This window comes from Malurus melanocephalus, unplaced genomic scaffold (genome assembly GCF_030028575.1).
Source record: "Malurus melanocephalus ecotype Western Australia unplaced genomic scaffold, MMel_1.1 scaffold_110, whole genome shotgun sequence".
Taxonomy (NCBI): domain Eukaryota; kingdom Metazoa; phylum Chordata; class Aves; order Passeriformes; family Maluridae; genus Malurus; species Malurus melanocephalus.
This window is the reverse complement of record NW_026623342.1, coordinates 298,782-323,667: the sequence shown is the minus strand read 5'-3', so window position 1 is coordinate 323,667 and position 24,886 is coordinate 298,782. Positions and strand designations below refer to the sequence as shown.

The window sequence follows — 24,886 nt, the reverse complement described above, 5'->3', positions numbered from 1 at the left end:
TTTGCTATAAATAACTACAGAGACAGCTGCCATGAAGCTTTCAGCACTGTTAACACAAGATCTGCAAAGATCAGAGGGGATCARTATCCCTGAGCAGCAGTATGATCAGTGTGAGCAAGACCATTTCCATGCACCTGGATGTTTATTTCCATCCAGCTGTGGAAAAGGTGTTTCAGTTTTCCAGCAGGGCTGGAAACTGGCTAAAGCATGCRAGCCATTCAGACCCAGTATGAGGACACTGGGGCTACTGCTTAGCTTGTTTTATGCTTTCTAAATTAAATCCAGTCTGTTTGTACAGAGATGTATCAGTACACAGTTCGAGGGCTCAGACTTGTGACCTGTGCTGAGTATTAAAATTTAAGATAACTTAATGTGTAATTCACATAAAAAGTAAGGCTTAGATGATACATGACTTTCTAAATCATGCTGGCAGGACATAAAACAAAAGGAAAACCATGWAGAATTGTGATGATTCCTACTTAGATGGTAAGAGCTCCTTTCTAAGAGACTTCTATTACTGTTTAATATTATATTAGTAGTTCATTCTCCTAGGATGTGTCTGCATCATAATTCAAGTCATGGCTTAACGTAAGGGAATCTCGTTTTACATGTATGATACAGAGAAACTAAGAAAAAAAATGGGCAAACCCATTTGATCAGGAGATATTTCAGAAGGAYAAGTATTACTTAACCCAGCCTGAAGCAGATCTCCATCTCATATCAAAAACTGCCTAATACAAGTATTGAGTGGTATTACTCTATTATCAATTGTCTTGTTTAGGTTGATGCATGCATTTTGAAAACAAGGAATGTGATGACTCTGTTATGCCAGCTTCTTCCACTTTGCTCTAAATTACTGAGAAAGGTGAGTACTAGGCTTATGTGCACTATTTTAAAGTTTCAGGGTTTGGTTGGTTGGGTTGTTTGTTTTTAAGCTATCTTTTATACATATATACACAGAGTAAAGCAGGAAATGGTTGTCTTAAGCCTGCTCCACCATGGAAAGAAGACAGAATACGAACTGGTACAAATGCACGTACTCCAGAAAGAAGAGTGGACACATTTGGCATCAAGTCTTTAGAAAATCATGTAACAAACATGACATTTTTAGAGAGCAAGTAATTACAGCACTGAGAAATGCCGAAAATTTGAAAATAACACTTGCTGAAGTTTCAATACTGCTTTCATTTGTGGAAAGTCAAGCCAGGTTGATTTGAAATAAAACTGTTGACCTTTTGTCACATCTAATAGATGTCCTGTTACTTAGCCATTAAAACACCAGCTAGTCTAATGTTCTGTATTTTTATAATGTGAATGCCTTTCCTATGCTCCTGTTGATACCGATTTTGTAATTAATGCTTATGAATGTCTTAATGGATGTGTCAACCCAAAGATGCTGCTAATAGACATTTTATGTAAAGACCCCTGTGCTGCATATGCTATATGTAACACTACTGTTGAAGTCTGTAAACTCATCTCTGGCCTATTTCAGTCATGTATTTGATAAAGCAGAATCAGGAACAGAATCTGAAAGGCTGTGGCCTGAAGCACTGAAATGTTTGTTACCTTAGTTACAAGTTGTGCCTGCAATGAAGTAGTTCTAGGGGAAAAAAGTCCTCTTTCAATAGCTGCACCCCTGAATTTTAATCTTGATGACATGATTCATCTCTACAAAACTGTATTTCTAAGTGATTAATAGTCTTGACTCAAACCCTTTTTCTTTTACTCTATTTGTAGATGGCAGTTGTTGCTTTTTTATTAAAACTTGCTGAGCAGAATTTGAGTTGCCTGTAGAACACTGAAGTATCATGCAGATTTGAAACTATGCCATTTAAAATTGAAGAAAATAGATACTGATAAATATAAAATTCTGTACAAAGGGCATTATTTGACTGCAGGATACCATGAAAATACAACCTGGTGTGAAATACATATTTTCAAGTTTATCTGCTCTTTGTACATAGGCTTTTGTTGCATTTTTATCTTCCACTCACCTGTGGAAACTCCAGATTAGTTTAGCTAAATTACATGCTGGCTAAATGCTATGATTTTTCTCTATGTACTATGCTTGCATTAAGCAGAAGCAAAGCTGAATGATGAACATAAATAATCTCCAAGATGTCATTCTGAGCTTAYTTTAAAATCTGTCATGCTAAAATTGAGAGAAAAAGAAAAATTTTACACCAAATTTTTACAGAAATTTTAATATACAAACTATTTGAACTGGTTTGTTCTTTTATGAATCAAGCAGTTTAGTCCCACCTATAAAAACTGGCACTGGGCCTTTTCAATACTACAAAACTCACAGTGTACAATAAAAGTCACTTATTTAATATCAAATACAGATGGGAAGTGTAGAATTGATTTCATGCAGCGGAATTGCGGCGTTTCAACAAAACTTCCTCATACTCCTTCTGCGTCAGAAGTCCTTGAGTTATACTCTTGCTTTCTTCAAATTTGGGTAGAACCACTGCGATGTACCCCTCAGTTGATGGCTAAAAAGCGAGACTGAAGTTAGCAGTGAAATAAAAGCTGGAAAATAAAGAACAAGAAAGTGTCTTACCTTTTCTTGCAAAAGCGTGGGATTACTAAGAATGTTTTCATTCACTTCGATCAGCCGCCCTCGTATGCAACTGCAAAAGTGTTCAGAATTAGTAGATGTGTGTGGTATGTCAAGGTAAGAAGAATATGGGAAAAAACTCACCTGTAAATGGTGTATTCCTCWCCATCTGATGAAGATATCCTGCACAGAGGGGCAAGTTCTGTTAAAAACTGGGCTCCCTGCATTGGGAAAATAAATAAACACGTATGTAGTCTTAATTACACAAGGCTTGGTGAAGTATTACCATAACCACTGTCARAAAGGAAGGATGAGTGATAGTTACAGGTCATTGCAAGTTCCAGAGCTCTGCTTCCCTACAGAAGAGAAGATGCCAACTTATATGCACAAATCAAACAGAAGCATATTACAAGCTAACAGATTTGGTAATAATTAAGTTTCTTACAGACTAGCAGACTTGAAGTTTGATGAGATTAAAATCAGGGGCAAGAGGAGAGGAGCAGCACCATGGATTTGGTAAACTGCACCTTCAAAAATCCARCGTGAAACACACTGAATTGACCCATCTGCTATCTAGATCTGCTTGAAAAAACAGTAGTCTCCAAATCCTTGGCATCTTCTTGGAAAAAACTTTATCAGTTCASGGATGTTCATCTCCCTCTGTACACTATCAAAAAACTTACTAGAACCAAGTGGGTTTAAGTAATACTGGAAACCACCAGYGCTGTAGGAGCACTGCAAGACCCTGGCTGGGACAGGCAGACAGGCACCTCTTGAGGAAGTCTAAATTCTTCAACTTCAGAGGGGCTAGTAAAATGAAAAATAAAAGTAACCTGCTGGCTTTCGATCCAAGAAAGGACAGAAAAATCTCAGGCAGTGTGAGAGATTAACAGGAAAACTAATCAAATCAAAAAGCCATACCCTTTTTGACTTCCCAGAGACCTTATTCTGAAGTCTGCTACAGTTTGCACTGATTTGGTAATTAATGTTTTTAATTGTTTTCCCACTTTGAAGAAGGGGGTGGGCTTCTGCCAAGGTGATGACACAGATTCTGAAAAAAAAAAGCAAAAAACAATTACTCCACTGTAGTTTTAAGAAGCCACTCTCCTTCGTGCTCTAAGCAGCTTCCACAACCTCCTCTGCCTATCTTATTTGATTTACACTTRCTGTACCAAACTGAATGAAAATGACACTCTGACCTAAAGCCACTTCAATAGAARATGCTTCATTTTGAGATACCAGACTGCATCATCAAAAGCCCTRCGCTTCTTAMCGAAACAGAACCACYGCTTTCAAATAAGCCAATACTGTTCTCTCTGTTGTACCCCTTGGGAGCATGGCTGGTTCATTTCAGCCACGAGCTGAAGTAGGTACCCACATTGAGACAAGTAAAGCCCAGTGCACTTTTATAACAAAAKGTAACACAAAGCAGTGTTTCTCAACAGCTAAAGGCCCCTTGTGGTGAACAGTTAACAGTGATGAATCCTTCGGTCATCTGGGCTGTGGTTAATTTGCTGCCTGCGTTTCATTCTTTTCTAAAGGAGGGTTATTTCTTGCCATKAAACTGGACAGTTTGAGACAAGCCCAGCTGAAGAGACCAGCCTGTCTGGCCTAGAACCATGCTTAATGCCAAACATGACTTGTCAGTAAATGAAGAGAGTGAAAGCTATTCTGTTTGAGGGCATAAAACCAAGAGCAAGGACCAAAATTAAAGKAACAGTGACTGCACAGAAAACCAGAGCACAGAACCAAATCCCTCCCTGAGGATGCCGTCTCCATCTCCCCACACTCCTCGGAAGTTGTGACTGCAGCTCCCACAAGAGGGAGCTGGATCCTGGTGAATGCATCCAGCGTGTCCTAGCAGCAAAGATACCTCCCTTCACCCAAGGCTCCTTCTAAGGGCAAGATGACAAATTATCTGTTTGAGCTGTCATCTGATGGAGCTGAGACCAGGCAAAACAAAAAAACAAGAGACAACTTCACACTAGAAGTGTGCAAACTGAGCAACTTCACACTAGAAACAGCAAACTGAGCCACTGCCCCATACATAATAATTTTATAGAACATCTGGCTAAGCTGCTGTAGAATCCAGGAGTACCAGTATTTCAGAATTTAAAATAGAAAAACAGTCTCCATAGAATTTTAAAAAATCAACAGGATTTTAACTATTGTTTGTATCAGACACCTGAGATTAGTAACCTCATATTTAGTATTCAGTACAGATGCAAGGGTGTCCTTTCTTGCGTTACTGTCACACCTCTTATTTGAAGATACTCTGGTTTCCCTTTTGAAAGAATGAGAAAGAACTGCCAGAGGCTGAGAGAAGTCCTGTGGTTCTGCCCTGTGCCAAGCACATTCCTCCTTTTACCCTGAATTCTTAGAGGAGGAAACCCACTGAGAACAGAAATGCTGCCTCGCCTTCCCTCAACACGAGCCACTGGCACTGCCGGTTTCTCTGTGGACAGTAGTTAGGTTCTKTTCTTCCATCTGGGACTAAACATCCCAGAAACCCTAACAGGCTACAGCAGAGGGCAGTAAGACACATTATGGGATTCCAAATCAGGTACAGGGTTSATTTACTCTAAATAACTGGATATCCAACTACATCCAAGCAGAAGTCAAACATGACATTTTCCTCTCTTGCCTTCACCATCCATTAGAAAACAAATGTACAAGGAAAAGCAATTAAATTCTATATGGAAAAGGCTGCATGTTTGTTCAAATTGAAGGAATTATAAATCAGGTTAAACAGACGCCTTCAGAATGTCTTTAGGGAAATACCTATGAATATTTTTCTTAGACTCATGATTAGAAAATTAAATTATGGTTGGAAAAGACCTCTGAGATCGAGTTGAACCTATGACCCAACACCACYATGTCAACTAGACCAGGGCATTGAGTGCCAGTTCCAGGGTTTCCATTAACACCTCAGGGACGGTGCACATGGCCTTTCAGCAGGAAAGGGTGCACAGAGCGAGGGCAGCAGGACGGGCACTGCGGGGCAGTACGGGGGGCAAGGGAGGGTGTTGGGGGCGGGGAGAAGAGTCATGCCTCCCTGTTCTCACTGGAGCAGTAATTAATGGMTGGGGAGGCGCATCTGTCACTCTCCCATCCTCCCACCTTCCCGGACGAGGCAGGCTCGCCTGTGCCGTGCCCCAGCCCAGCTCCGTCCGTGTGCCGGTGTGCCGGCTGCCGCAGCCACCGCCGCTCCCTCCCGTGCAGCCCGGGGGCAGAGGTGGCCCCGAGCGCCACTCGCCTGTTGGAGTGCTGCAGCACGCAGAAATCCTCGCACGGCCGCCCCTTCACGTCTGCAAGAAAGGCGCAAAGAGGAGTCAGGGCCCCGCACAGCCCRGCCCGGCCCGGCCCGGCCCGGTCCCGGCGGTACCTGGCTTGTACCAGCGGGTGAAGTAGCGCTCGGCGCCGCCCGGCACCGCCACGGCGCCCTCAGCCATCCCGGCCCGGCCCGGCCCGCGGCGCGCAGCGATGACGGCGGGAGGGCGGCTCCGGCCCGGCCCTCTCCCCGCCCCGCCACGGGAAACCCTAAGGAAATACATATTCCTTTTACTTGTTTTCCCCGAAAAGGTAAACGAWAGCTGTATCATCTTTCGCCGTATCTCCGTCATTGTGAAAAACGCTCAAACGCTGCGGGTTTGGTGCAGTGGTTTATTTTCTCTGGCCCGCAGCGATACAGTAACAACTACAGTGATCATATTTATAAACCAAAAGGGTACTTTAAATTGAAAGAAAACGCCCAACTTTCGTTAAAAYATCATTTTGTTTCCTTCTTGTGGAAAACAGAACGAGTAGAGAGATTTTAACTGAATKGTGTATCAGTTAAGGCAGCCAGAGAGCCTCTGTGAATTCCATTTCAGCCTTTAAATTCCATTTAAGCCCKTTTTATATAAACATAAATGAGCTGCATTCCCACAACACACGTGGCCTCGCATTTAGACACAAAGGATGCAGAGAAACCGTACCAACACCCGAGCCCCACAGGTCCAGCAGGTGAGAATTTGAGAACCTCCACACCTTTGCTCTGATTCCTGCTGCGCAGAGTGAAACTTTGTGTACAAACCAGGACAAAATGATTAGAAGAACATGTTACCAACCCYTGCCCCCAAACTGATTCCAGCATTGTTTGCCTATTCTGTTTACCTGCATCTAGCACAGRCACTAAAGGCAGCTGTATAGCATATAAAATTAGGGTCTGTACAATAATTAAACTACAGATGGGTACACAAAACAGACACTTCATTTATTTGCCAGAGTATCCAGGCACAATAAAAACTGCTGCAGAAAARCATGTGCATAAAAATAAAGGGCAACTTAGAGGCTCTGCCCCACCAAGTTTGCCAAACCATGAGTATTTCCAACATGAGTACATTGCAACAGATAGAGATTCTACATCTAACAAAGAAAAACAACAATACAAACCAACTCAAACAAAAAAAAAAAACAACCTTTTGTCATCTTGCTGATACAAAACTACAGCAAGTTTCAGTCTACATTCTTCTGAATTATTAGTTTGGACAGCTGCCTGTGATGGGCATTTCTCCATCAATGATCAAAGAGAATTCAATGGGTGGAATGTGCTTGTGTACAGGATACAGACATTTCTGCCCACTTGCTCTAATGACAGTTCATTTTTCATAGTGTTAAATTAGCAATGTGTTTTGATATGTGGATAGTTAAATGTCAGTCGAGTRCATCAAAAGCCAGCCAAGAAGAACCCACTGAAAACACTGACATTTGTAGATCTCCCATCATTGATCTTAAAATGTCTTGATCAACATTAGGCTACATGCCTGCTTCCTGAGTCACATCCAGCAAGCAGACAAGAGCGGTCCAGCTGAACTGGCAGCTATTACAGTTGTAAGCTAACAGAAACCAGCAGTGAAAAACTCAAAACAAACTGAGCTCATCCAAGTCTGAAATGCCCCAGAACCACAGACATGTCCGACTTCTGTAGCACCCAAGAATGCAGTGCAGAAGGTGGAAGCCCCATGGGCTGAAGCACACTGCATTTCCCACACCACAGGTAACACTGTGTCCAAGCCCTACAAAGGACACAGGGATGCATAAGGGGAGCTGAAGGAAGCACACCCTTCTCAACCCGTGCCTTCAAAGGAAGTGCATAACAGGATTTCTTCACTGTGAGCAGAAGAGTAAATTTCAATCTTGCTAACATGAAGAAAAGCTGAAGGAGAGAAACTGCTGCAAAAAATCCTGTGGTACCCATTTCTCAACTCCTAGCTAGAAGACCCTCAAACCTCTCAATTAATTGAAAACATCTATTTCTGAGGTGATAGAATAGTTCCTGTCTTCCACTGTATGACAGACCAACAGTTTCAACCTGTCATACATGGTATTATCAAACATTCCTCTGTTGTTCAAGCTTTTCATTCAGCTACTGATTTGATGCAGTAGATCAGAAACAGGTTCTAACAGGTTGTATTTCTGGGACTTTTAAAGCTAGGTAGTAWGACAGTATAATTCTGTTATTTATTCATCATTAAACAATATGAATTTTATATGTTCACTTTCCCTGCAAATGCAGAATTTATTWATTTTGCYATTGGTTTTTTCAATCTTCTTCCTTCAGTTCCATTCAGGGTGGTTAAACATTTTAAGACTGTAGGCTCAAACTTACACACTCTTACACACTCATTATCTTTAACACACTACTTCCCTAGGTATGCTACCAAAGWAATTTTCCTATTTTGGATTTCTCAGCTTTGGTTCTTGCAAAGAATATAGCACAGGTTTGTGTGCAATCACACTGAACAAGAAGTAGGCAGCTCTCCCTCCCACTCAGCTCATTTTCCCAAAGTAAATCAACACTTTACTTCAGGAAGCTATTGYAGGAAATGACTGTTTATCTCAGCCTGTAGCACTCCTCTCCTGGATATCAAACAGGCTTTAATACACTTTCGTCACTTCAGGCAGTGTAAGTGGGATACAAAACTGCTTTTAAACTCTCTTTTACGGAATTCACATATCTTAAAGCTTTTGCTATTTAAGAGCCAGACTTTTGTTGCTGATTTTAGAAACTGGTGAAGACCAACTCATATGAGAAGGGATGAAACAAGCAAAACATTTGATGTAAACACTTAGTACACGATTTCACAATTATTTGTTTGGAGTAGAAACCAACTAGAGTAAGACACAGGAATCCACAACCTATTGAGAAAACCAGCACCATCACAAAGGATGGACTGGACTCATCTACCTTTCCATATACACCAGGTGGATGCAGAAGAGATGAGTTTCTACCAAGGAGCATATTACCCATTACATGTCTTGTTCAGGTTTTACTTTGCTCACCGTGGTTTTTATCCGCAGATTTTAATTGTGCTAAAATAAAAGCCACTGTTGTTTTACCTTTTTAAAAYCAACAAAACCACTGAAGTAAAAGACATTACATATAATTACATACAGTAAATAAATTTAGTAAAAAAAAACACCCTAATCTCCCAAATAGTACAGACAATACAATATAGATTTGGCACTTTTGCCATGTTTTACTAAGTACCACTTTCCACAGTACCATRAGCAATGCTAAATCCCAAATAAAAAAAAACCCACACAATTAAAAACAAACAAAAAGCCCCCAACAAACCCCAAATTTTTCAGTGTTCCTTTCTAACAGGCAATAAGGAAGTACACAACAACAAAGCACACCAATAAAACTATCTAGTCTATATCAAATGTACCTTTCCAATAAGGAAATTAATAGAAAAAAACCTCAACCACTTATAATTTAATACCAAGCTGTCTTCCYGGCAACCAGGATTACAGGTTTATGCTGAATACAATCTTATGTTCAAATACTGAGATAAGCAGCATTATCCCAAAGCCCAGGAGAATCCCAGCATTCTGTAACATGAAGTATCCCCACCGGCTACATCCATGGTCAGTGGCATCATTGTGGAGCATTTCAGGTACCTAAACAAACACAGAAGTGTTAAAGGCCTTGAAAATAAACAATTGCTTAAAGCATTAATTTTTAAGCTGTRTTATACAAAATTCAAACAGGTCTAGTCACTTACCATATCCACAAGAGCCACATACATGAACAAGCCMGCAGTAAGTGCAAATATCCACATTGAAACATTCTCTGCATAATGACCAATAAGGATTCCAGTTGCCATTCCAAGATAAGCTAGCATGGCTGAMAGAGCGTTATAAAGCACAGCTTGCTTGACAGTCATACCAGCTTTGAGAAGTACAGCAAAGTCTCCTACAACAGGGGAAAAAAAAAAACCAAGACCAAGTTTTCATTCTCTGCAATAAGTATTGCAGTGTTTTCTTACTTACAGTTCTCTTACAGGATTACAAAGGTATTTTTATGCTGTTGTTTRCCTAATTCTTTTTCCTTCATAAAATCAGAAATCACTGATGTACAGAAAATGAAAGCATACACATGAACAACAACACAGCAGCAAATACTGTAAGTTTATAACCTCAAAGTCTCAGCATTTTTGAAAGAAGCAGCTTTTTGCTGAATAACAAAACAACCTGACTTAGAAGGRAGCCACAAGGATCATCGAGTCCAACTCTTCACCCTGCAYAGGACCATGCACAAGAGTCACACCATGTGCCCAAGGTAATTTTCCATACATTCCTTGAACTCTGYCAGGCTTGGTGCTGTGRACACTTCCCAGGGAGCTGTTCCAGTACCTGGCCATCCTCTGGGTGAAGAACCTTTTTCTGATACCCAAYGTAAACCTCCCCTAACACAACTTCAGGCATTCCCTTGGGTCCTGTCACTGGTCACAGGACAGAAGAGATCAGTGCCTGCCCCTCCTCTTCCCCTCATGAGGAACTTGTAACTGCAAYGAGGTCTCCCCTCAGCCTCCTCTTCTCCAGGCTGAACACACCAARTGACCTCAGAATGTCCTCAAATGGMTTCCCCTCAAGGCCCTTCACCATCYTCACTGCCCTCCTTTGGATGCTCTCTAAYAGCTTTACATTCTCATGCAGTTTGCATTTAAACCACTACTGTAAAATGCTACAGTACCTGATATGCATGAATGTTCCTAAAATAAAATATTCCCACTCACTTGTACATTCAGTTTATTATACTGTAACTGCTCTTTATACTTTAAGTCTGTTTTATAAATTTGAAATAATTTCTTTATTTCTGTAAATGATCTTTAATTTCTTATTTTTACTTGAAGGAATGATAGACTAYCAGCCAGAAACAGATTTTCTGTAATTCAGAACACTTCTTTTTTCCTAAGCCAGAGTAATATAAGCTTATTATTTGAAAATAAGTTCTCTCTAGTTAAAGTAAGCAAAAGTGATCTTCAACGCTGAGTTTAGTAATTTGTTAAAACAACTTTTCCTACAAGCTACTGCAATTAAGATGAACTAGTGTATTAMATTTTTTAGCATTAATGATACAATTTTAATCCCAGCTAATTTCATCTAGTCACATTTGTTTCAATATTCCTAGGCCACTTCATGYCCTTTGTTAAAGAAGCTATTTCGTATAAATTTTTCTGTTCTGGTTAAAGAGATATGATTTAAATTTTAAAAGRTTTTTCTTATTTCCCAAACCAATAGAACAGCTGAATCTAAAATGACCAGATTCATAATATGAATTTGCTTCTTCTATCTGAACTAACATAATTTGGTGTACAACATGTAATTAATGCAAGTCCCATGATTACTATGCACAAGACTCAATTCCTCCCAACCCATAAAATCAGGTATGTTTTCTCCATAATAATATATTTCTGTATAACATTACTGTACAAATATATCAGACTGTTTATACAGAGAAAGTTCAATGTTTACACATACTGGTTTACAAGCTCCATTAAATGAAACTGAGTATTCCACCCTCTGGGGAATTAAACCTTAAAAAAAGTGCAAGCAAACTGTTCCTTCTTCATCCTATACACCAAGTATGACTGTGACCATGACAGCTAAGAAATAAACACCAGTTGCRCATCCAAAATGATTTGACAACTGGAAAGATCAGCTTCATCTTGAGTTCAACTAAGCACATCCATCCTGTTCTCACCAGCTGCCCTTCAAAAAGAGCCCAACACTGAATTCATATTGTAAGACACGACAATAATCTCTCGTGGGACTGCGCTCAAATTTGAATCACTTGAGCTTGAAAGACAAACTGTTTCTAGAAAGATTTCTAAGTAGTTTCAAGTTTAATTTAGAGCTAYAGCAGTTCTTTGCAAGAATTAATGAAAAAGCAGCAAATGTTATGCAGATTGTACTTTGACTAATCGTGACCTTCCTTTTAGCAGCATAAACACAAGAATAAAATTAAGGAGAGATGTGAGAAAAGCAAATTCTGTCACACMTTCTCCTGCAATTCACAACTTATGTTATATACAAGGAGAATTAAAAACTACAACTAAACTAGACAGAAAAAGCTGTAACTGCAAGAGACAGTTTTAAACAAAGTAGATGAAATATTTAGATTTTTAAACAATTAATTCAATTATATGGTTAAACAGTCTAAGTCAATTACAAGTATCCTTCAATAGACAACCTRACACAGATGATGTTTTCTGATCAAATTTTATTCTTTCACATGCACCTGTAAGTACAAACCCATGGAAATGCTGGGGTCTTACCTAGCTCATGAGGTAATTCATGGCAAAATACGGCCACAGAAGTGCTTAAACCACTAGATAACCCTTCAGTAAACGCTGCTCCTATAAAGAGATGGGGAAAAAAAAGCAAACAGAACATTACTACATATTCAGGCATCAAATGCAGAAGCATTGTTGCACATGCTTGTGTTGTATTAGGACATATATTTCACTCTTTTTTTTTCTCTGTGAAAGTATTTAAACTTTAACTAAACAATTGTTTATAATTCTTACATTTCAAAATTCTTCAGAATCTTTCTATTAAAGTAAACCACTATCTTATTTCTGAACCAAGCCAAATACATTACAACATAACACTTCCCACAAAATGCAAAAAATGGATAAACTGTCAGAAAACAAATGGAAGAAAGCAGTTCAACTACATCTGCAAGTCAGACACTTCTAAAAAGGCAAGTAAAATCAACAGTAAGAGAGGYTATGAAATCAATAGTGAACTCTAGGCAGCTTGCTTTTAAGTAACTCTCACACTTTAAGTGGAGGAAAAAAAATAAACCAAAACCACAAAACCCCTTAAACTAGTCCAACAGTCCTCATCTTTCTCGTCTTCTTTGCTCCTCCTGTTGCTTTATCACTTTTCTTGTTTGGCAGCAGCTGAGGAGGACACAGCACACTGCAGGGCTGCAGAGCTGACCCACGGCTCGCACACAGCAGGTCAGATCCCCAGGTGCATGGAGAGCCTCTCCAAGGCTGCAGAGCCACATGCAGCTTCCTCTTCAGCTGCTASCAGGGGCCTGCCAGCAAACAAGGGGCTGCCAATCACAGTCAGAGGCACAAGGCCATGTCACAGTGGCTGCCACACAAAGGACCCAGGAGTTCRTCTCCCAGAGGAAGCACTACAGTGCCAATGACTCCACTGGAGACAATCCCTTCTTTTCACTGGGGAAACTCCAGATGCTGACCTAACTCTTGAGGGAGACATGGTTATCCAGGTCTTAATGTGCAAGAAATGACTGATGCTCTTCCCTGAAGTGACAGCAGCAGCAACTTTACCTCTGGGTTGTGTGCTGAGGCATCCAGGAAAGAGGATGCAGGAAATGGTGAGCAGGCATCTTTGGATGAGTGATAACAAAGAGAATTGAGAGGATCTTCAGAAGAGGTTATACAGGGGCAAGAGTCCAAGCCCATCAGATTAAAGAGGAAGGCAAGACCAAAGCAGCACTGGAACAGGAAACATGAACTCCCAGATGGGTAACATCTGAAAACAGTGAAGTCTGGCAACAGGAAGAACCTTGTGTCCCCACTTGCAGCTGCAGAACATGGTCATCACCCTCGCACCAGGGAGAGGATAAATGACTCCTGCCTTGGCCAGCAGTACAGAAAGAAAGGAAAGATTTTTTTTTTTTTTTTTTTTTTTTACTGCTAGGGGATTCCCTCCCATGCAGGACAGAGACAGACCTGCTGACCTATTGCACAGGGAAGTCCATGGGTTTGCCCAGAGCCTGCCTGCATGATGCTGGGGAGACACCACCGAAGTGTATTTGCACTGTCATGGATAGATACCAACTGCCTAGAGAGAATACAATTGACTTTGGGGATTTTTTTGCCTACCTACATAAAGGGGTTCCTTGACCACAGAGAGCTCCTGTATCAAAGTATGTACAAGCAGCAGTTCCATGTGCCTGTTCAGTCTCTGGGTCTGGATCAGAGTAACACCAGCAATAAGGTTACAAATCATCTAACCATGAAAAGGGGATGGGGATAAGCCTACCTACAAACACAGGATATCACCATTYACACAAGAGCTTTCAGCTGTGGAGGTAACTGGGCACACAAACCAGGATGTTCCTTAATTGTATTGGTAATGGTTTTCTCACTATAAATGACAGAAAAGCCAGCCAGGATTAGCATTGTAATTGATCTGCTGCTCAAAACAAGGAAAAACTGATGGCAAATATAGCAAAAGAATAACATCTATGGGCATGAGGTGACTGAGTTCAGGACACAGGAGGAGGCTAGAAGATCCAAAATTAGGACTCTAGGCTTTAACAAAGCAGACTTTGATTTATTAAGGAATTGCAGTGTAGCATACCCTGGGAATCAGTCAAAARGGAAAATGTGCCTAGAAAAGGTGGCCAGTTGGTACAGCACAGAGATGCACAAATGAACAAGCCTGTTTGTGTGGGAACACTCACAGAAGAGATGCCCAGCTGAGCAGTGTGTCCTAATAAATTAAGATTCAAAAAGGAAGCACACAAGAAATACGAACAAAGACTGGCAACAAGGAAGTTAAAAGCAGTGGAACAAAAGGAAGGAAGACCAAAGCCCAGCTAGAGCTAAAACTAACACGACACCAAGGAAAAGAAGAAACAMTTCTACAAAAATGTTAGCTGAGAAACAGAGTTCAGAAAAAATTTGGGTCTGTTGAAAGATGAGGAAGGAAAATAAGCAGTAGACATAACAAGAGGCAAAGCACCAGCATAGCTTTCATCATGTCTCTGTCAACAAAACCAGTTGCCAGCTCCATTCCAGCAAAAGCGAGCCAACAAACCACAGAAGCAACTGTTCAGAAAAAAACTGGAAATGCTCAGGTGCATCCCAGAATGAGATTCACCTATGGGTATTGACAAAGTTGACTAGTGTGACTAAAAGGCTGCTGGTCTATCATGTGTGGAAAACATGGCTATAGAAGGCCTCAGTGGAATTCTGGGAAAAGGATAAGATCATTTCCCTCTTTAAGAAAGGCAAAGAACAGGACTCAGAAATGGTCAGTGCCATCTCAGTTCCTGAAAAGATCATACTGAATAATCTCTTAAAACCCCTCTCCAAATGCTGCATCCAGCTTGAGGAGATAACGGACCACAGAGATGGTAAATATAACAGAACTATGGTAGGATGAACTCTACTGGGATTTCTGACACTATCTCCTACAGCAGTGTCATCTGGGAAAAGAGGGAATATAGGCTTGCACACTGACTGGACTGCTGGGCTAACAGGGCTTGGTGGCTGGTGAGTAAGAAGTAGGGATCACCAGGACAAAAACTGCAACCCATTTTCTTGAGTATCTTCACTAATGATCTGGATAAAACAGACAGCACCAACAGCAAATGTGGGAGAAAGAGGGGAGAAAGTAAGGSCTGAGGGTCCACCAAGCACTACAGCTTTAAACAAGACCATGGTAAACTTAATTCTTGTGAAATTCAAAGAGAAAAAGTAAGAAGCAATCAAAGTACAAGCTTAAATAGCAAGAATATCTATTTTTATTTTGTCCCGGCTAAAACGAAATCCTGAAATACTAACAAACTGAAGATGAAATTAACATATCTGGCATTATCCCCTCTCAAGACATTGATTTCATAGCATCACTAGTATCTTAAAATACACTTTTTAAGACATCACTTCTCTCAAAAGCTAAGGAAAAGTATGCAAGACTAGTGTAAAAATAGTGTTCTGCATTTTACTTATTTAGTTGTAATTAAACATAAAAGTTCAAATCACAGATGATCCTTTTGCACAAATGAGTCAGATGCAACTGTTCCAYGCTTTAATAAAAAAATAAGCACTTTTAAATCTTGTTCCTCCATAATTAGCACAACAGATTTGAGAAAAGAAGTAACTGATGGAACTTATGAATAACAAATCACACCAAATGAATGAACTTCAATGAAGGGTTATGCTGGCTAAAGCTAGCTTTACAGAAGCATTCACATCTTCAAAATACAGATGAACTACTACACAAGTAGCATTTGCATTTTCACAACACCATCAAATTGATGTTTTCCCATAATACTTTTAAGCACATAGAGAACTCAAAGAAACCGTATTTCCATTAGCCTGAAAAAGCTACACAGCAGGACTTCTGAAAGCTATCGCTCTCACTTGTTCAATAAGCCTTTATTAACCTTTCTCATACTTTTCCCTTCATAACTATAAAGTCATAGCTCCTTCCCAAATCTCCCTAATGCCAAGAGGTAATTGATTCTGTGTGCCATTTGTATGCAAATCTTCCTTCTACCACATTTTCACTACTGATCTGCTCAAAAATTTACATTTCATGCTTCAACTTTCATCAAAAATGAGATTARATCAGAAAGTCTTTTTTCACATTATACTCTGAATTGACTGAATCTGAACAACTGCAAATATTGCTGTGAGAAAATAGTTATTATTGSGTTTCCTCTTCCAACAAGAATCATTTTTTCCTACAATAAAATTCACAGAAAGACAGATACTGCTGAACTACCTCCAGTATGCTAAACAACCTGGAAATGAATCCAATACTTGTAAAGATTAGTCTTAAATACAATAGTCAAGATCAAGAAAGATCAGCTTAAGTACTGAARATTATTGATTTGACTTCACTTTCTGTAACTTACTTTACAGGTATTTTGAATTTAAAAGGTTAATCTACCCCTCCTTCTAGAAAAAATACAAGAGTTCCCAAACCTGACCGCCCAGGCAGAAGTCCAAAACAAAATATTCAATCTACTATTTTTGTGATATGAAATATTTTCACTGAAGCATTATCAAAAAACACTGAGCAACGATAACACATTAAGGGAAAAATAGGGGCATAAACTAAACAGGAACAAAAAGATAAATGTTTTGTTTACTTTTTAATAAATATACCTGTTCAAATTTGTTTTTAATTACTATTATGGTCAACTTTAGGAACAAGRTTTTGAGTATAGCATGCCCACTGTTTCAGAAAATAAAATTTTCAGGCTAAAACAGATTGAAATCAGGGCTCCATTTCCTTACCCACCAATGCTCTGGAGGAACTTACACATGATGTGTAACCAAGGCCCAGTACAGGCAAGCAGATATGCCAAGTATTGAACCTGACCTTACTGCATAACAAGCAAAGATGAAAATGATGTAAAGAAGCCTATGATATCACCAGTRGCCTGACTGAAGTGAAAAAAACATAGTTACTTTGTATGTGACAAAAAATACAAGCTTGTTGTAAAAAGTAATTAAAACTTAAAAAATTGCTGAGCATTTGCAGGCCCTGAAATACAAAGTTAAGTCTTAAATGTTTTTTATAAAGCTAGCTTTAGTTTTGAAAAACATGAGCTTTTAGGAGTTAAAGTAGAAAATTAATCGAAACTTATAGATTTCCTAAAGAAACACAGCTCTAAGCACATAATTTCTGTTTCATTTATCACTGACCTCCAGGTTGTTAAACCGGAGATTTTTCATATTCAGATGACAATATCACATAAAAGTTTAGGCTTCAAAGATCCTCTGCTAATTAGTTACATTTCTTATAGACATAAGTGGCAGCAAGAAGACTTCACTGTCTTCACATCCAAGAAAGCTAGAGTGACCAAGTTAGCACTTACCAATTGCTAGTCCATCACTGAAATTGTGTAGTCCATCTCCCATGATCACCATCCATGCCAGAGTTGCTATCCCTGCCTCCTTCAGTTCTTTGCGTGAGTAGCGCTGAGTGTGACTGTGGGGATGATGGTTCTGATGATGGTGGTGATGCAGAATATGATGGTAATCGTGGTGATGRTGACTGAGGCGATCTGTCTGTCCTAGAGTATCGTGCAAGTGAGAATGGCATTTGTTCCTACAGATCCTGGACACGTATTCACCGTCAACCTCCTCTTGATGAGAATGAGCTATCATCACTTCTTCTTCCTCTTGTACAGTTGGCTGCTGAGACATGAAGGTTGATGGATCTTGACAGTCTGTCCCTAGATAGCACTCAGGCCCTGGTACAAAAACCCAGAGTATAACGTTATACATTTTTAAAATCGCCTAGGAAGCAAAGATACAATAAATAGTTTGAACATGTTAAGCAGTAAAAAAGTTGAGACTGATAATCCAACTTGTGGCACCAGAAGATTTTTTGAAGCATTTCCATAACCTTTTCAGATTTCAGAGACAATTCCCAATAGTTCAAATAAGGGAAACTTTTTGTTTCCATCCCCTACTGCTGAAGCAGCCCTTACATTATGGCTGCAAATGCTTTCTAAAAGGCAAAAAAACATTTAATCTAAGAGCCACTGCAATTTAAACACTACAGCAAAAGGCTCCAAATCCCAGTTTCACAGCATGAAGCCTGTTAGCCCGATTGCTTCAGAAAAACCAAGTATCTGAAAAGCATGTGCCATTTACTCATCTCAGGGCTGAAGAATAAAGATACAGAAGAAGATTAWGTTACAATTTTCAAAACTCCTGTTTCAAAATAAATACAGATACTTTAGTTTAACACCTAGAAAATAAAAACTGAACAATAAAKTCACCAACACAGACCATGAAATACTCTCATATAACATTGCTGGCACAGCACAGCTGGTTATTTTAACTAATTTCTGAAACTTGACAAATTTCTCCCCTGCAATTAAATGAATAAATGCATTTTTTTCTACATTACAGACAAGTCTTTCATTAGTTGAAAAATAACTCTGAAAAACTGAGCATCTCTTTTAGCACCTATTCAGTTGTGTTTTGGCTTAAAGCAAGATCTTGGGTACRCATGATTATTCACACTCTGAATGTTACTTCAAGTATTGTCTAGAATTTTATATTATTACCCTTATAAATAAATAATCAATCAAACAAAAAAATCCAGACTTAAGATACCCAGAAAGCCAAATAATGAGTCATGCATATAAAGTATCTAGCAGTCTAAACAGAAGTGTAGAAATCAGTAGGAACAGCTGTATTGCACCGTTCACAGAATTACTTCAACTTCTGCTGCTAAATCCAGAATTAAAAGGCTTAAGGYTCCAAAACAGTGAATTCACTACTTCTAATCTCCTGATCCCTTTCAAAGGAAAGCAGCAAATAGAGCAAGTCCTCTACAAATCAGCCCACAGACAGGTTTTGTTTTGAAAATAGTTCAAACAGRCAATGATCCAACCTACAGTAAGCAGCAGATCTATGGGCTGCCATCAATCAGGTGTTTTTTAAACAGTACTGCCACAAAATAACAACTGTGTGATATTAATAAGACTTACGATCATCCGTATCCAACTTTTCTTCATTTGCTGAAAACTTCTTACTTTCTCCATCATCTTCACTTTTTTTCTTATTCCAAAAGAAAATACTGCAGTTATGAATATTTTACTTATTTTTCAGAATATGTATGAGCAACATTATATTCATAACATTTATGCAGGCTGCACAGAAAGGGGACAACACTCAAGCCATATAGAAAGTGGATAAGAGGAATATTAGGAACTGAGCTAAGTAAAGTCAGGTGATAATGGTTTCTCAGGCTCCATTAGAGGGGAGAAAAGAAAAAACAAAAAAAAAATCACCACAAACAAACCTACACACATAAATGCCCTACATTTTTCACAAGAAATAAGCAGAGCGTTTTCATCTGAGAAGTAAAATACACCAAATGCTGAGTAAGTTACTCTGCTAATTATTTTCTATCATAATGTCAATATATCGGGGTTTTTTTTATAATGTAGAGAAGGAAAAACAAGTAAAATCTCTACTCCTTGCTCACTTATGTCTGTATCACAACARTTTATGCTCAGTGACTCAGTATCTCAGAGGGCATAATTAGTCTAACAGGAAATCCATTCCTTGTGACTATGAAGAGACAAAATTCTTGCTTTGCTTGAAACTCYTCATGTTCTTTTCTGACAAAAAAATTTAACTAGACAGGGGAAGCTCACAGTCAATTTAGCTTCAGTATAAACCACACCAATACAACTTCCCACCATCAAAGAGCTTACATGGCATCTGTTCCGTGACTACTGCCTTAATGACTAATTTAAACTAAACAGATTATCAGTCTTTGAGGTAGCCTAGCAATTAGCTATTTTAATAATTAGTATTTACTAASTTTCTTCAAGTAAAGCCTAGGATTGGTTGGAATCAGCTGACCTTTAATATATCTTCCAATTCAAACCATTCTATGACTCTATTGTTATCACCAACTCCTGATTAATTTTCCTTACTGAGTCAACTTTGATATCATTCTTTATTCCTGGTTACACTGGTCTTTCAAAAATTGTCACCAGTAGTAGCTGGCAAGTTACCAGCACTTCTGACCTGCCAAAATTCTGTTATTTACCTTACACATAAAACCAGCATAACAACCTGAGAGCTGCATTGCTCTTTGTGSGGGAGAGAAAGGAAAGCAGCAAGGTGGCTTAATAGACTGCATTTCCACATTGAACACTATTCCATGAAGTCACTTTCTACAGCATACTTGGATGCTTATTTACTGCCAACCCTTACCAGTCTGTGCAGTACAATAACTGTACAAGGCAATCTTATTGCATCCAGAAAAAGAATTAAAATAATAATAAACCAGTTCAGATAGCGATAATTCTTTTAAGATGTCAAAAGGAAGTCAGTAATAAAGTGAGTTCTTAAATCACTCTGTTAAAACGAGATGCAACTGGACATTTGCTTATGAAACGATTCACTGTGATGCCAAAGCCTGTACTATAGTGTCTGGTCATGGAAATAGTTAACAGCCCTTAAYAAAAGGACCACACAAAAAGGTTATCACATACTTTAGAAGTGTACGTGTTCCCAATATAAATGAAATTCTAACACTAATCCAGTAAGCCATTGCTATTAAATCAAAAGACATATGATAGGTTTTTTAATAAGTGTTTTCAGAAACGAGCATGTAATACAATATAGTTCAAAGTARAAGTCTTTCTACCTTTTTCTTCTTGTCTTTAAATTGCTTTATTAAAGTGATCATATGCTCCACTAGAAACATCACGTACAAGCCYCCAAGTGCTGTAAGTCCTTTCCACGTAGAATCCAGGTAAGCATTCTCATCTGTACGATGAAGAATAAGATGTTTGTACATAGAGCCTTTCAGATCAAGCAGAGGCTTTTCGTGGTGATGCTGATGGTTTCCATGAGACTAAGCAGAGAACCAAACGGGGAAAGTCATTATATTCAAAAGAACTGTAACATAAGAAACATAGAAAATAATCTTCACATAATTTTTCTCACGTCCAGAGTCCAAACTTGACAATTTTCACAGGGCAAATGCTCTGCTTACAGACTCAAACAATTACAAAGAACTCAATTGATTGGAAATTTGTTGATAGAAAGAAACACTGCAAGGAGTGAGAATAGGCCTGGCACTGATGCACACACTGAAGCTGCATGGCCTCTGCTTAATCCAAGGTGTACAGCTGCCCTCACACAAAATCCTGACAACCATCAAGGAACCCACATTTTAAGCAGTGGTCACAGCCARCACACCAGTAAGTTTGCCATCTGAGAAAACTTGCAGACATCAAAAAACTTTTTCTACAAGGAARTTAGCCGTAATTTCCTTCTTTAAAGAGAGTCTGACATTTTTTCCCTTCTTACTGGACACTGTTCAGAAACAAAAAGTCTTTTTGCACATCTCATTCCCAYATGTTTTTATTTACATAACCTCACACAGCAAATGCAAAATTAACTGAAAGGAAAAAGAACCRCCTGATGAATTACAGGCAGGACTGGGAAACCACCACAGAATCCACAGCCACTTTTATGCACCTCATTTGAAAGCTGKAACAAGTTATTTTTGGGAGGGAGAGGGGAAGAATGAGTGTAAGAACTTCAAGAAAGGTAGAAATTTAGCAATCCTATTCCCATTTCATAACACAACAGCATTTCCATTACGTAACAGCAATTCCACACTCTATCAAGTATATTTTCCCCAGGACTACAGAAACGCTGGATTCTGGTAAAAAGAAAATCATCACAATGGGTAAGCCATCAATGTAACAAAAAACAGTTGACTATCCATTCCAAATTTAAAGTGTTCAGTGAGTAATCTGCACTACTTGTAGAGTCCATTAAACTGGAAAATGAAAATAAATGGGCAGCACTGCAATGAAAACTAAGAAAATTTATGCAAAATTGTAGCATGCAAGGAACAAAAAGCGACTTGGCATATATGACTAAGAACAGGAAATACAGAGAGGGATGATGCTATGAAGTTCTTGCACTTTTAAGGACTGTGAAAYGAATACTAGAGATGTTCCAAATGGAAAACCTTTCCATCAAACAACCTGAATAACAGGGTTGAGAAATGACTCACCCAAAGGGTATTAACTAACAGGGATTGAATTTATCAGTAATATAYACAGCTGTCAAGTTCTCTGCTTTGAGATAACAAATTAACCAGTAATTATTACTTACATGTGGAAGRAGGTGTAAGAAGGCATCTCCACTCATGGTCCCCACAGCCAATGCAACAAGAAAACTCAGAAGAAATTTGAAAAATACTCGATTCATCAGTGGTAACAATATAACACCCAACAAGGAAAGAAAGCTGATGACAGAGATGGATATAAAGCCACCAATCCAAGCTGGTAAAAAAAAAAAAAAAGGAACGACAATAAATATCAGCTGTACATGATTTTGTTTGCTGAACATTTCTGTTCTCAAACAAAGCTGATCATTCAATTAATCAGATGTTAACAAAAGGTWTGACATAAAGATAACTCTCTAGTCTTGGTGAAGTGCCAAAAGAAAATCACACTTCTTACAACTATGAAACAGGTTTATTGGCTTTATAACGAACATTAATGCTTTGATTTAAAAAAAAAAAAAAGTCAACTTACCTATTTCCAGAGAGTAACCTTTTGGAGGAGTTTCAGCTCTTTTACTAGTCGCATGGACTATGCAGTATTTGCCATCAATCTGATTAATAAGAGCTGGACAGAGATAACTAAATTCTGTAGCAGTCAACAATACCTGAGTGCCTATTCCATGTGACTGCATTAGTCTGGATGCATTGGAGCACTGTGGAAAAAGGCATATATTAATAATTAAATAGAACCAAAAATACCAGAATAGATCTTAAAAGGACTGCACATCCCATCTTAATCGAAATGCAGTGGCACCATATGAAAACATCTGTACAATGCAACTCAAAAACTGGTAACAAACTCATTCAATAAAAAATGTACTTCCACCCCAATCATGTCCCAGAAAGCTTGTTTTTGAGTCCTGGTAGATGATGGGTAATTATTACTCATTGTCAGCACAAATGGGTCAGATGCTTTGATGTATATATAGAAAAAACCTAACACTCTTCAGTCAGTTTTAAAGGCCACCAAAKGAAGCACTAATAAGGTCAAGCACCTTTTTGTAGCAGTGACTACTGCGGAAAGTCTTGTACAGAGCATGCTGTACATACACTTCTGCCAGTAAACAGCTCCCACTGTACCATCTACRCACAGTCTCAGTGGGTTTAAAGAACAGCAGTACTTCTTGCTTCAACAGTGCAGAACACAGCAAGAACTTGTGAACTCAGCACCTACCATCACGTGCCACCCAACATCCACTCAAAATCACCCGACATGGCTGCAAACACTAAGACCCCACTTGCTTTTTAAAGCCTTTAATGCAAAAGGATCTGACTGCTTAAGAAAAACGTCTACAACACAACTATACTCTTTATCAGTGCTAACTTTTCCTATCTTAAAGTAACATGTGCCAYTTTTCCACAATCTTTTTTCAGAGTTGTTTTCTACATACAATCRTAAGATGAGGATGGATGGCTCTACACTATCACAATGTGAGACAGCTTTGATAAGAATCCCAGTACCTTAACTAGATTTTWTAACTTTCACCCCATTAATAGGAAAACAAGACATATTCCTGATATAAGGCAGAACTACAAGTTTAAAATTGTAAATGTCTGTCAGTTTCAGCAACATTTTAATATTTAGTAACATTTAAATACATAAATCATAAATGTATTAAACCAAGTGTACATTTATATTTAATTCTCCTCTGAGCTTGTGAACATGACACCCTATTCCTTCAAAAAGTTACGTTTCAAGGAAAGTTATTTGCWTGTCTTTGGCTATGGGTATTGTTACGGCACAAAACTTGCACCCAGGTAAACAACCTGAAAMACAAGCCATGACAACATTCCCACTGGATCTGGACTCCTGAGAATACAACAGAATTGGCCTCACCTCTTGAGTATTTTGTTTTTTCAGTTTAGAATAGAGGTAACTCCCTCTTTCCAATTCCTTTGGAGCAGCACGAGATTCGTTTGCCTTGCTGACAGCGAGCCAGGTGGCATTGCGGCCCCCTGAGACATTAACRGCACCGGGGCCAGCCAGCCCTGCACGGACAACTGTCTTGACTTCTCCAGGCTGCACRTTCTGCAGCTCGGCGTGGCTCCCTGTGGAAGAGGTGATGACAGATGCTGTGATCTCATGAACTGTGCTCTTGCTGCGCACAAAGTTCTGCTGGCGTTCAACACTCTCGGCTTTGTGGGGCTCCTTTGCATGACTGTTCCTGTGGTCTTTGCCAGCATCGGATTCATGGTTTGGACAGGCACTCTTCTCAGAATTTTTATTTACTGAAACATGGTTATGATGAGAGTGATGATCATGGTCGTGGTCATGATGATCATGATTGTGGTCATGATCATGATTGTGGTCATGATCATGATCGTGGTCATAGCTTCTTTTAATCCTTTTCATTTTATCTATACCTATATTCTGGAGCAGTTTTCTAAAGCCATCAATTGACAGAGAGTTGTTTTCTCCATAACGATTAAAAAGTTCTTGAAGGTGCAATTTCTGTATTAGTCCTGCCAAGTCAGCATTAACACCCACTGTCTTTTCTGGAGAAGCTCTCTCCGATGTATGCACAACAGTAGCTGTCTCCACTCCATGGTGATAACTTTCACACAGCAGTATGGAAAATGATACAAGGAAAATGACTGATACTGCACTTTCCATTGCAGTTCCTTTTCAGTAGGGAAAGTAATCTGGAAAAAGAG

At 39.1% G+C, this 24,886-nt stretch overlaps 3 protein-coding genes across 5 annotated transcripts in view; 1 reads left to right on the top strand and 2 right to left on the bottom strand.

Annotated features, from left to right (window-relative positions):
* CTNNAL1 (catenin alpha like 1) overlaps positions 1 to 2,127 on the top strand; it is a 56,686-nt gene extending 54,559 nt beyond the window's left edge. Inside the window, exons 18-19 of the mRNA XM_057369436.1 lie at positions 782 to 865; positions 961 to 2,127. Of these exons, the coding sequence (XP_057225419.1) occupies positions 782 to 865; positions 961 to 1,122 (246 nt within the window). The 3' untranslated portion in view covers positions 1,123 to 2,127. The remainder of the gene's footprint in view (positions 1 to 781; positions 866 to 960) is intronic.
* Positions 2,128 to 2,188: 61 nt separating this feature from the next.
* Positions 2,189 to 6,050, bottom strand: ABITRAM (actin binding transcription modulator). Its single transcript, XM_057369443.1, has 6 exons — positions 5,946 to 6,050; positions 5,817 to 5,868; positions 3,482 to 3,611; positions 2,705 to 2,781; positions 2,564 to 2,633; positions 2,189 to 2,495 (listed from the first exon to the last, which is right to left on the bottom strand). Exons 1-6 carry the CDS (start codon positions 6,010 to 6,012, stop codon positions 2,367 to 2,369), a joined length of 525 nt encoding a protein of 174 aa, XP_057225426.1. The 5' UTR covers positions 6,013 to 6,050; the 3' UTR covers positions 2,189 to 2,366.
* Positions 6,051 to 8,969: 2,919 nt separating this feature from the next.
* Positions 8,970 to 24,886, bottom strand: part of SLC39A6 (solute carrier family 39 member 6) — a 17,265-nt gene continuing 1,348 nt past the window's right edge. For all 3 annotated transcript variants that reach the window (XM_057369437.1, XM_057369439.1, XM_057369438.1), the window contains 9 exons: positions 24,069 to 24,874; positions 22,704 to 22,884; positions 22,279 to 22,448; positions 20,792 to 21,001; positions 19,116 to 19,185; positions 17,487 to 17,864; positions 12,166 to 12,246; positions 9,610 to 9,800; positions 8,970 to 9,505 (listed from right to left, as the gene is read on the bottom strand). In XM_057369437.1, coding sequence (XP_057225420.1) covers positions 9,353 to 9,505; positions 9,610 to 9,800; positions 12,166 to 12,246; positions 17,487 to 17,864; positions 19,116 to 19,185; positions 20,792 to 21,001; positions 22,279 to 22,448; positions 22,704 to 22,884; positions 24,069 to 24,845 — 2,211 coding nt within the window. In that variant the 5' untranslated portion in view covers positions 24,846 to 24,874 and the 3' untranslated portion in view covers positions 8,970 to 9,352. The remainder of the gene's footprint in view (positions 9,506 to 9,609; positions 9,801 to 12,165; positions 12,247 to 17,486; positions 17,865 to 19,115; positions 19,186 to 20,791; positions 21,002 to 22,278; positions 22,449 to 22,703; positions 22,885 to 24,068; positions 24,875 to 24,886) is intronic.